Source organism: Falco punctatus (genome assembly GCF_963210335.1).
Source record: "Falco punctatus genome assembly, chromosome: Z".
NCBI lineage: Eukaryota > Metazoa > Chordata > Aves > Falconiformes > Falconidae > Falco > Falco punctatus.
Genome location: NC_137586.1, coordinates 45,004,836 through 45,017,199, shown reverse-complemented (window position 1 = coordinate 45,017,199; position 12,364 = coordinate 45,004,836). Strand labels below are relative to the sequence as shown.

Sequence of the window (12,364 nt, the reverse complement as noted above, 5' to 3'; positions counted from 1 at the left end):
TAGAAGCGAGACACTAGTAGCCAATCCTGTGTATGGTAAATGAATATGCAACGTGCTGTGAAGCATAAAAAGCGATCCCAGGAGGGGAGAAGTTAGGGAAGGCTCCATTGTAACTTCTGGGATCAGTTGACGGGCTGAACCTGTCTTCTCCCCCACAGGGACGCCTATTGGGTAAGAACTTTATTCTACAACTAACTCATGGTAGCTGGTACTGTGTTGGCTTAAGCTTGCTTTGCAGTCCATGTATTACCACTGGCAATCTTCAAACCTTACTCTGTCACAAACTTGCATTTTGCATAATACAAATCTTCAGCTGAAGTTCATTTTGTAGAAGTTTCTGGAGATCTGAATAGTTTGTTACAAGGGATTTGACTCAGTGACACTGTCAGCGGGGGCCCTGAATAGGTCAGTCGAGTCAGCCTCTGCTACAGTGGGCTGCCAAAACGCAGATAGTGGACAGGCTGGTCAGGTGCAAGGGCCTTGTCTTTCCCAGGAAACTGATAAGCTGATCAAATATAGAGTTCAAGGAAATCACACACACACAACCTTCTTAATGTGACAAGTAAATTCACATTCCTTTTTGTTTTAATTTTTTCAGTAATCTGTGACTAGAGATGTTATCTTCTTGTGACACTGTCCAGAAGTGAATTATCTTAAGACAGGTAAATATTGTACCTTGTCTTCTAAAATCCCTAAGAAAGCTCTATGGAAGACCACCAGAAATGAAAAAGAAAGCCCCTTGATAATGCAGAATATGCATTTGGCTTGTTTATTAACACATTCCATAGCAGAGGCTCACTTTAGGTGTTTATTATACGGAAGGACACGTTTCAGAAGACCAGATGAGACTGGAGGTAAGCGGCGGGAGTTGGAGACTGGAGTTGCTTTTGTTTTGAAACACAGATGTTGTTTGCACACACAAAACTGGATTATTAGGTTTGTGTCCTATAAGGTGGCCCAAAGGCAGGACAACAGGTTTCAGAGACTTATCAACTTCACCAATCATCAGTGACACTAAAGCAAGACAGCTTTACCATTGTTTTACCAGTTCTGACATTTTTTACCATTTTACCCTGTTTTTAAAGAGAGAAGCACATAGTACTTTTCTTAGTTTACCTACTAAGATTTGGTGGTACCTGCTTTCTAGATTAGCAAGGTCCTCACATCAGTCTTTCTGCCAGATGGCACAGAGAATGGATGGAAGTCTCATCAGACAACTGTGATGCACTACTATGACCTCAGCTTCTACGCTATTGTGCCCATGAAGAGGCAGCATTTTACAACTGAAAAGTCCTGAATGACAGATTGCTATAATTCATAGGCATGAAGATCATACATGGATCTGGTTGGTTCCTGGAGAGTGGCTGTTGAGTACCTATGATCCAGCACTGACTAATGATGTTACCAGGCAGTATGGCTGATATTTGGTTTCAGTTCAAAATTTAGTGTCTGAGCATGGAATTTGCATTACTGTAAAGCCTTTTCAATCCATCTTAAGCTGCAGTAGTTGCTTCCACAGTTTAATAGACTACTACTAAATTGTTTTCTGTTTTATGCTGTTGCTACTGGAAGGAAAACAACATGTGCTCTTGTACAGATGTTACCTTAATGTATCACACTAGAGCAAAAGGACATGTCACCTAACTGTGGTGGTTATACAAGCCATTTGAATAATTTCCCTTTATGGATTAAATATAAAAGCAGCCATTGCTGTAAGATTGATGAAAAAAGTCAAAGTCAATTTTTATTCTTCAGAGCCTCAAATGCTATTTCATCAACGTGTCAGACTGTGAAACAGAAGCCTAAGAGGGAAAAATATTTCAAAAGCAACTTGTGTATGATAGGTTTAGGTGTGTATCAGTACATATCATTTTTAGCACATTCAAGCTTAAAAAAAAATAATGAAGCACATGGCTTTCAGATAGCTGGTGCTCAGACACTGGGGGGGAAAAAAAAGCCATCATATTTGAAATATGTAGATATTTTAAAGAAACAAGGCTTCCCTCACCACAGTCTCATGTCTCACATTTAGAATGTCTAGTTGCCAGGACATGTACTGCCTTTAATTTTTATGGTGTCACAAGGCATACTGCAAAATCATTTAGGGAGGAGGTAAATAGTAATAACAAAATTATTTATAGCAGGTAACTTCAACATCCCACTTTCTCATAAAGTGCTTAACCTTGTATTCTCTATTCTTAGTGTGCTGCAGCAATCAAACATAATTGACATCAATGAAGATCCCAGTATAAAACCAGAGCAGTATCTGGCTTACGAAGTTACCTTATAAAAAACTTGAAATGTTTCTCAAAAAGAAGCAGCCATTTTATTGTCCAGCGCCATTCAAAGCACACGATAGCCTATTTGCCAAGTCAATATTAAAGAACTTTCTATTTTGTAAGTACTTATTTTCAAGAAAGTAAAGGGGGGGGGGAGGGGGGGAAAGAGGTACTGAAGGTAAGAGATCTCTTTGCTTATTAATTCTTCAAATATCATTCTGAAAGGGGAAAAGGAGATGCTCTTTAGTAATAATCAACCTTATTTCTGATATTTGTTTAAAGTAATAGGGTTTTTTTGATTGTAACAATTTTATAAAATGATGAAAAACAAATTTTGCTTTCTAACAAGAAAGTGACTTTTTTTAGTCTCTTTGCAGGTTTACATCCAAAATAAAATCTGTTAAGAGTTACCAGACCAACAAAGCAGCTCTGCACATTAGTAAAGAAATAGATCATGACTAAAGTACTCCAAATCCTGTTTTGATACCAAAATGACAACTGGATGAAGGACAGTGATTGCAGTGGTAGGGAATTACACTTCAGGCTCCAGCTAAGAGTCAGAAAATGTTCTCAATGTCTAAATATCACTAAGTTCATATGCATGTGCTGTACAGCCATCAGCTAAATGCTCTGAATTACTGTTATTACAACTAAGACTCCAACTGGAATGAATTTTGAAAACCTTTTTTTTCTTGAAATAGTAAAGCAGTGCTTCAGCAAAAGTAAAAATTACTAAATTGCTACCCCATCAGTAGATTTATATTAGCTTCATTAAAATTCTAATTAATTCTGTAGCACTAAAACCAGAATCCAAATTCCTAAGACAGTGGCAAATTTGAGGGGAAAAAAACTCACCAGAATAAAGCAATGAACTAGACACTTAGATGGCCAGAAGCAGATCCAAGATCTCTTTGAATTCAAAACTGTCTGTAGGTTATGGCGCGTATAAGCCTATGGTGAATTTTGAATATTATGTCATCCAGGACTTAATATCTTTCTGGTATTAAAACCAAAGACATTTTAAATAGATACCAAGTCTTTTCTGTCTTTCAAAAAATTGCCCCTAGTATCATATTTTCCCCTCTCCATTTCTCAAGGCAAATCTCTGGAGTCCCTTTGCTAAACATAGGTATACTGAATTATTATTTACAGCAGCATTGCAACACAGTATGTGATGCTAGCAAACAGGCCAAAAATGTACCAGATAGCTACTATTTAAGAGGAACCCCATGTCAATCAAAGTGAATCTCTGTATTTATAACTCTCTGTGGTAGTCTTTCTACCACAGACAACATGGTTTTCACAGGTAGTTTCCACAATACTAAACTAAACAATGTTTACTTATTTGTGTGTGATTTACAACACAAATAATTTTACAAACTGAAAAATGCCAATTGGACAAACTGCCTCTGGAAAAGAAATGGGTAATTTACATCCTTTATAATGAACTCAGCATAGGTGGTCCTCTAAAACAGGATAGAAAAACAGAACCTAGGTTTAAAAAAATGGTTTATGCTCAATCCTGTTTTAGCACTTCTGTTTGCACTAATGACTAGATTTCATGATACTTTCAGCCAAATATCCCTGCTTGATCCCTCATCTGAGAAACACAAGAAAGATACAATTTCCTCCTAAGTAGACTCCACTATGAATTTCAAGCAACCTTCAAATTCTATTTTAAAAAAACCACACTGGATGTATACCAAATCACTGCTACTTGTAAGTATTTCCAGGAAGTCCAAGCTCAACAGCTTTTCTTTTTCTTTAAATTCAAATCACATTAAAGTTACTTGCATCATAAAGTCGAATTTCACTCATGTTTAACCAAGTCATGATCCTGCCAACAAATATACTACATAAAGATGCACATACAGTTTTTGAATGAAAAGGACTTTTTGTGTGTAAATTTGAGGGCATGCAAAACCATGTGCAGGATCAGAAATTAAAAGTCTTTGGCAATTTGCAGTCTCTCATACAAAAAAATCCACCAAAAAAAATCAGATACACAAGCAAACAAGTATGCAAAGTTCAAGTTATGAATCTCCAGCACATAATGAATGAAAAATAAGTTTTAAAAAAATATATCCATTTTTCATTCTCCAGACATCATACTTTTACTCTTGCCTTTAATTTTTGTACATGGGTATTTCTGTCTGGGTAACCAACTAGTGATACGTAAAAAACAGAAAAAGGAGAGCTCGTGTTTAAGGCCTACACAAGTATTTAGTCAAATTAACTCAACTGAAAATGTTGTGAAAAAAGTTTACGGTCAGGTATACATCCACAAAATGCTTCAACAGCTGAGGCAAACAGTCAATCACAGTTCTGCAAGACTGAACAATACTAAAGACTCACATTTAGGTTTGATACTTGGATGTTTTCCAACAGTCCTGGCTGATTTTACAATAGGCTTAATCAGTTGTCATTGGAACAGTGCAGACATACAGATAGGATAAACAGTGGCTACAGACACACAAATCAAAGTGTCTGCTTGAGCACTTCTGTTTTCCTTTTTTTTTTTTTTTTTCTTTTTCTTCTCTCTTTTCAATTTAAAAAGTTCACAGCCTTGGTGACATGGCCTGGAAAGACTCAAGGGTTTACTGATACATCATGTTTTGAAGAAAGGGTTATTCTTTCCTCTTAAAATACCAAAGACCATTTACATGACAGGAGAAGAGTGACTATGATCTTTATAAATAGGATTGAAAGCTGGGTTGCTAAATCCATATTTAGCCAGCTATGTAAGTTGACCTGATTTACAAATATGCCAAAGCATCCTCTATGCTTCTGTCATCAAACACCATTTGGGTTTCAAGGGCATCCAGCAATCTTGAAAGCAAGGCCACTAATTTTAGAGGCTAAATAGGGTTCAAACAACCTAGCATTAGGATCCTGTTTTGAAAATGTCAGTATCTTGCTCTGATGTTCTTTGGTTCCACTTATTTGCTAGGCCTGCTGGCCAAAATTGAATAGCCCAAAGAGGTAAGAACAGAACTCCATCTATCCCATTATTCTATTTTCAGCAGTTACTAGTACTAACTGTTTAAGGAAAAACCAAAAGCATAGTACATACCAAGGAACACTCTTCTCATCATACTCTTTTACCTCCCTGCAAACATGTGACTAGCCAAGTCATGACACATGGTGCTTGACTAAGAATTTACCCTTGTGCTAGCACTTACTACAAAACTAGTACATCTAAAGTACATTAATTCAAACAGAAAAAAAAAAAAAAAAAACAGTAAACTTACGTTATTTAAGCTATGCATGCTGGAAACAAAAATCTTTGAAGACCCTTATTTCAAAAAAAGTACTTCAACTCAATGCCAACAAAGGCTCTCCCCCAGGAGAATAAAAGAAGTATCAGCACATTTGCTGTGAAGTAGAAAGATGGTCAGTAATTTCTAAAGCCACAGAAACGTTAAAAAAAAATAGTGTGACTGTGAAAGGCCCTCAATGGTTATGAAGGAAAAAACTACATGGGGAAAATAAAAAAAAATAATTAAAAAAAGGACTTAACACAATTAAACACTGCAAGAGAATTCAAGATCTCAAGTGCAGGCCCAAGTGCCACAAAAAGTTGAGTCTTTGTATTCAAAAAAATGTTCTTCCTTAGGAAACAATAAAGAACAAGGAATTCAGTCTCTTCAGGTTTTGCCAAAAGGAAAGAAATTGAATTGTAGGTCAAAAGGAAGAGATTTTGAAACACTGAGTTTTAAAATGTGATCAACAAAACTGGACTAGGTAAGAACTGACTTGAAGAGCGTAACAACCAGGGAAGACACAGACCCCATTTGTTATTTGAAGTCTTTCAGCCAGCTTTGTTCACCTGTGTTAACTACTGGCTCACATGACAGCATTTGCAACTGTGAAATAACTCTACTATTTAAATACCAATGGGGTTGACAATTCCTCAGGGAGTAGCATGTCATCATCAAAAGCATCAAAACAAGGTGGTACTTTTAATCAAAGTACTGAATGATGCACACCTTTCAGCGCAGTGTGAGGTCAGGGATCTCTCCCCTCAACAGTCTTGTTAGGAGCTCTAGAGTCCTTGCAGTCTGACACACTTCCCTACTCCTTTTCTTTCAATTCACTCCCTTTAGCTAGTGAGAGAACTTAAAAGCAGATAATTAATTGCTGTTAGGTGTTCATGAAACTCTCAAAATTCTACAGAAAGCACTGAATTTCTGGCTTTTAAGTTATTTAGATTTTGTCCACAATACTTTATTAATTTAATTTATGTACAGTTTAACATAATATCACCAACGAAGACATATAGGCCACACTTTTCTTTTACTAGAATAAATTTGTGAGAAGCTGTACTGCATCACTTGCACTGAAACAGTGTAAAACCAAGAGAGAGTGCAAAATTAAATCCTCCAGCTTCAAAGATCTGCAGGGAACAAGAAGGGATGACTGTGATTATTATATACAGTCAAGATCCTGTTTCCATACAGAAGTCCATAGCAAATTAAAAAACACAGGAAGAGATATACAGAAAACACAATTAAATGAATAGGCTTTCAGCTAGAGTTTTTCTCATAAAGCATCTGTTAGACTTCAAGAAAAATGCAGCTGACCCACAGTGGTGGCTACTGGAACAGACAGCTTAAAATGCCTAATTAGGTCACTATGCAAGAAATATCATCATCTCACATCAGTCTAAAATGTTGGGGAAACATCCTCTTTAAGTAAAGGGAAGTATTTTGGGATATAAAAAAACACAGTACGCATTGGTTAATGAGGAACAGACAAAGAAAAGTGCCAAATTCTGTAAAGCCCTGGTACTTCGGATGATGACTAAAATTTATGACTGCTTCCTTCTTTGGCAGACAGGAGTACAATTAGAATTCTCAAAACAACAGCCCCTTTGTGTTGGCATGCTGTGTTATGTTTATGCTGCTACAGATAGACTAGAAGATAGAAAATAAACGCTACAACACCCTTTTTAACCCAAGATAATAGCTGACTTTTTTTTTTTCATGTGGGTTGGACATGGTTTTTTCACATAGCTTATTCTTAACTGAAGTCATTTAGGTAATTAGCATTGCATGCAAGGAGTTAACCATTTAAGTAGCTTATTACACATAGAAGCCTCTATTTGAAAAAAGTCACACAAAACAAGAACAAATGGGCTATTATGAGTCACTTAATTTTCTTTGCTGTCCAAATAGTTTGAAATTCAAATAGCTTAAATTATTCCTTTATTTCAGTTTTGAAAAATTTGAATGTGCTTGGCTTGATGAACTGTTGAATGAAAAGCATGCGGAAGTACGCATGCCCCTTCTTTCATCCTTTACTTATATTCAGTGATATGGATCACTTGGAACTGACAGTGGTTAGAAGCATAGGGAAATAAAAACAGGTTTTTCTGATCTCCTTCACAAATAAAGCACAATTACAATATTCTGAACATGAAATCTGAACTCAGATAAACACAGATGTTTTTTCAGTAGCATACCCTGCAGGCATCTTTTCCCTCTAAGTTCTGGGAAAGGTACATGCAGGGGAAGCTTTGACAACTTCCCAAAGAGCAATAGTGTCTCAAGATTTCTCCTACTCTGTGCTGTCATTTTGGCCTAGACATTTCTCCATCTCTTTCATTTCATACTATTTGTGTGTCTTGCCCATTGGTTCCACTGATCACAGCTCTTACTACACAGCTAAGTAAAGTGGCCGGTTTCTTCCTCAGTTACAGTGATGATCCATAAGGACCTGTGTGATCCTTTTAGTACCACGCCTTTGAAGTCAGAGGAAATCACTAAGCAGCTTTACCAATTTCAGATGGCTTCAAGAACATGGAACACAACATCACACTTACCTCCAAATCAAACCACCATTCACAGCATCAGACTATTCTCTGTGGTAGTAGTAGTCTGTGGGCCATGCCCAAAGCAACTAGTACTTGTGTACATTTCTTGCTGCTTTCATTTAGTTCACTGAGTAAAGAGCCGTCACTGAAAACTCAGTAACCCGTACAACTATCTACAAAGCAATGAGGCTTATATGACAAAGGAGAATCCCTGAATGCTTAAGTTTAAAATTTTATGGATCTTCATTAAAAAAAAATATTTATGCTAAAACCTATATAACATTATTACATGCCAGCAAAATTTTCTACTTTTAGCCCTAAAAGGATCGCAAGAGGAAGGCTGTAGGAAAAAAAAAAATCGACATAGAGAAGAAACAAAACATGTAGCACGAAACAAAATGCTTCCTTATTTGATTAATTATACTCTTTGTAAAAAGAAATAAATTTGTGGTTCATATAAGCACTTGAACTGGTGATTTCTAAAATTTCTTGAAGTTGCTTCAGACACCAAACCTACTCAACACCTGCCCTAAGAGCCCCCCCAAAAAAAAGTCTGGGAATACACCTTTCCTTTCACTCCTCATCTTTCTAACCAAGCTTTGCCTTTAATTATTCTCTTGCATGTTTTGTCCATCTACATAAATGAATCCACTCTACTGTTGGCACTAGGAAAACAGTGAATAAAAAGTGTTTCATTCTCTGCTATTAACACATACTGTCTCATTACCAACTTAAAAATACATCCTTTTTTAAGAAGAATAAAAAACAAATGGGGAATTTCAATCGTTAATCGTTGCCTTACAACTAACAGAGCTAAAATTCTACTGACATTGCACAACTGGAAATTATACTGTAAAACCAAAAATATTTAATTAAGCTTTAATTCTCCATAAACCCATGAAAACTTGATAATGAAATCCTTACAGTTTGCCTTACTGAGCTTCCAAAGACCAACATTTGACTAGAAAGTTATAAATCTCAAAAGGCTTATGAATAATGAGAATAAATTATCTGGATTTTAACATGCTCTTTTTCTGTCAAGACATAATGGTAAAATCAACGCCAAATGAAAACATGACACAGCATCAAGTATTTAAATCAACAGAACCATTTAAAAAAATCCTTGACTTTGACAAATGCAGAAACTCATATCCATGTTTAATATGCATATAATTTCCTTCCCTGAGCCCTGTTAAAACTAATGTTAAAGATCGTATCTCAAAGGATGCAAACAACGCTAGCCACATGAAGCCAGAACTAGAGTTTTGTTTGGTTTAAGAACAAGAGCACGGCAACTTCATATTGATAGCAATGTGACACTGTTAACTACCTGATAAAAACGAGCCTAGGAAAATACAGGAGATGAGATACTAAGGAGTTTCTTTACCTAGCCATTCCTAGGCTGGAAAAGTTGGAAGGAACTATCAAAACATCAAGCCTGGAAAAGGGATGGGTACCCAGTGTGGTGTAAGCAGCCGAGAGGCACCGAGGAATTAGCTGAATCAAACATTCTTCACAGCGTTCCATAAGGCACCAGGGAGCAAAGACTCTATAAGGAATTACTGCCTGCAACCTGGCAGCAGAATCTTGGAAACGGCAGGGATATTCCACATGACCACAGATTTCTTCATGCCATCTGAAAATAAAAAAATAAAAAAAAAAAAAAGAGAGAGAGAGAAAAATATATAGTTTAATGTGATACCAGAAATGTCCACAACTGTGTATGCTAAGAAAAGGATATTCTCTAAACATCAGAATGACAGTTCGCATAAAACCAACTCATTTGTATTCTCACACTGTTCACACGTGCAACACTTCGTGAAAACAGTCATTAATACCTGTCTGAGTAGAACTGATATGGTTACTCATAACCAAAAAAACCCTAGTTAAACCTTGTTTTTATAATACATATCCACCAAAAAAACAAGTGCTTAAAATGTACATAAACTAAATAACAATACAGAAATTCTTATTTATTCAGAGAATTCTTACTCAAATATGACTATGAAAATAAGGTTTTGTACATATTAACACAAATATATTAAGTGCAATTAGAATGAAATTCCAAGTGGGCTTTTTTTCTGTTGTTACTAAAATTTTCCAGGAACTTTTACTAACTTTTTTTTCCTTAAGTAAAAAACAACACTAGATCTCAATTCCAGCTTATCACCATAGAAGCTTAAAAATATCACATTAGGATCAAGCTTACTTTACATTACTTTTACAGGATATCCAGATCCATAACTGGAAGAATTGAGGGGTAAATCAATTCCTTCCCAAACACTGAGTCATATACCTTCACAATAATTTACCTGCCCAAATAGACTCATATCTAAACAGATATAAGCTTCATGTTTTCACCTGCTAGCCTGTCTTTCTGTACAGCATAGAACCTCTCCTTAGTTTGAGCTTTCAACTTACAGAAGCTGGTTCTTCTATGCCTGGACAGGCAAAACACTTGTTATTGCACCTGACATCACTGAAAGCATTTATATTTGCAAGATCACGCTCCAGGTAAGTCCTGACAGAAAACAAAATGATAACACGTAGAAAAGGACTACATTTTGCTGAAGTGACAACACTTCTGTTTACACAACTTTCTGTAAAAGAAGTGGACTCTAAGCTATTATACAAAAAAACTACACCCATCATTATACCATTTTTTTCCAAGGGTGGTCTATCCCAGTATATTTCTGCTGTAAAACAATGTCACTTTGTATTTAATTATCAGAGTTGAGGTAAGGCAAGAACATGAAAGCTCACACCCTATCTCTTGTAAAAGCTGCCAAATCCTTAATGACCACAAGGAGATAGGAAACTTCCTCAACACCCTCTCTCCATTTAACATTTTCTTTGATACAGTGCCCTTATGGCAAACCCACTGGCACCTGGATGTAAGTTATATCCACTACATATTTCAACAACTTATTTCAGAAATCCTTCCTTTTCCTGCTGCCCAACAGTTTATCTCCACTATCTTATCTGAGACACTATCTTATAAACATTTAGTTGTCTATCCATTTCACACCCTTTCTAGAAATGCCTACTACTGTGCACAGTGTTCGTTTGGTTACTTATTCCTAATGACTAAACTAACAAGTAAACTAAAGTAACAAGTGTCGGTTGTGCTAACTCCCAAATAAAGATTTACTGGATATAACTGGAAGAGCAGATTTTTAAGGACATTGATTTTTATGTCCTAATTAACCGCAAAACAACATTGTATACTTAGTCTCTCCTTTTTGTCTATGCATAATAGGTACCACTCTTGCAGAGGATTTTTTGATATTTTTTTTTTCTTCTTGGTCAAGTTGTTTTTCTGAAACACATTAGTTCTTCCACTGTCACAAACTCAACCGCTATAGATACATCAGAATACCTGTGTCAATTAATTTATCCAATCACCATCACATTTATTAAAAATTGCACTAATTTTTGCTACAAAAATATTCCCTTTTTTCATTTTTTTTTTAAATGGAAAACATATTCTATCAACTGTCAGAACAATTTTTTCACCAAATCAATAAAAATTCCTATTACTGAACATGCTGTACATTAAAGAGTAATATATAGAGAGTATCACCGCATATTCCTGTAGAGACAGTCATATTATAACATACAAATAGTAGATGAATAAACACAAAACAATTTTATTAAGCCTATAAACTAGTTTCAAGCTTGAATAGGCATGTCTTACTGATCTTATGTAAAATATTGAAATTCAAGACTTAGTATTTTTTTAAACCAAAATCAGCAAAGCTGCAAGCCGTCAGAATCCTTTTGTTTTAAATTCCAACAAGAAATCCCTGTTAGGTCCTCAAGTTCCAAAGTCTCACTAGCTTTATCAAACTGGTAAGGACTTCCACTGTCTAAATATTAACATGGTATTAGTGCAAAACAGCTATTTAAAAGGCAAGTATTGTTTCAGCTAAGTTTCTAATTGCATAACAGAAAAAATAGTTATGTCCTGACTAACCTGATCCCCTCCTACAACAAAAGAACATTTTCTGTTGACATGGGAGAAGCAGTGCACATTGTTTGCACGGACTTCAGCAAAACATTCATCACAGTTTCCCACAGCCTTCTCCTGGACAAACTAGCAAGATACAGACTGGATGGATGGTCTGCAAGATGGATAGGAAACTGACTCACACGCCACACTCAGAGTGTGATCAGTGACTTTTACTCAGGCTGGCAGCCTGTCACAGGTCCCGCAGGGACTGATACCAAGCCCCACACTGTTCAACATACTCACAAATGTCCTGGATGA

General features: G+C 36.1%; 1 protein-coding gene across 3 annotated transcripts in view; it reads right to left on the bottom strand.

Moving 5' to 3' along the window:
- The window catches only part of AOPEP (aminopeptidase O (putative)), a 234,689-nt gene that overhangs the window by 154,501 nt on the left and 67,824 nt on the right, over window positions 1–12,364 (bottom strand). For all 3 annotated transcript variants that reach the window (XM_080373211.1, XM_080373212.1, XM_080373213.1), the window contains exon 7: window positions 9,482–9,730. In XM_080373211.1, coding sequence (XP_080229337.1) covers window positions 9,482–9,730 — 249 coding nt within the window. The remainder of the gene's footprint in view (window positions 1–9,481; window positions 9,731–12,364) is intronic.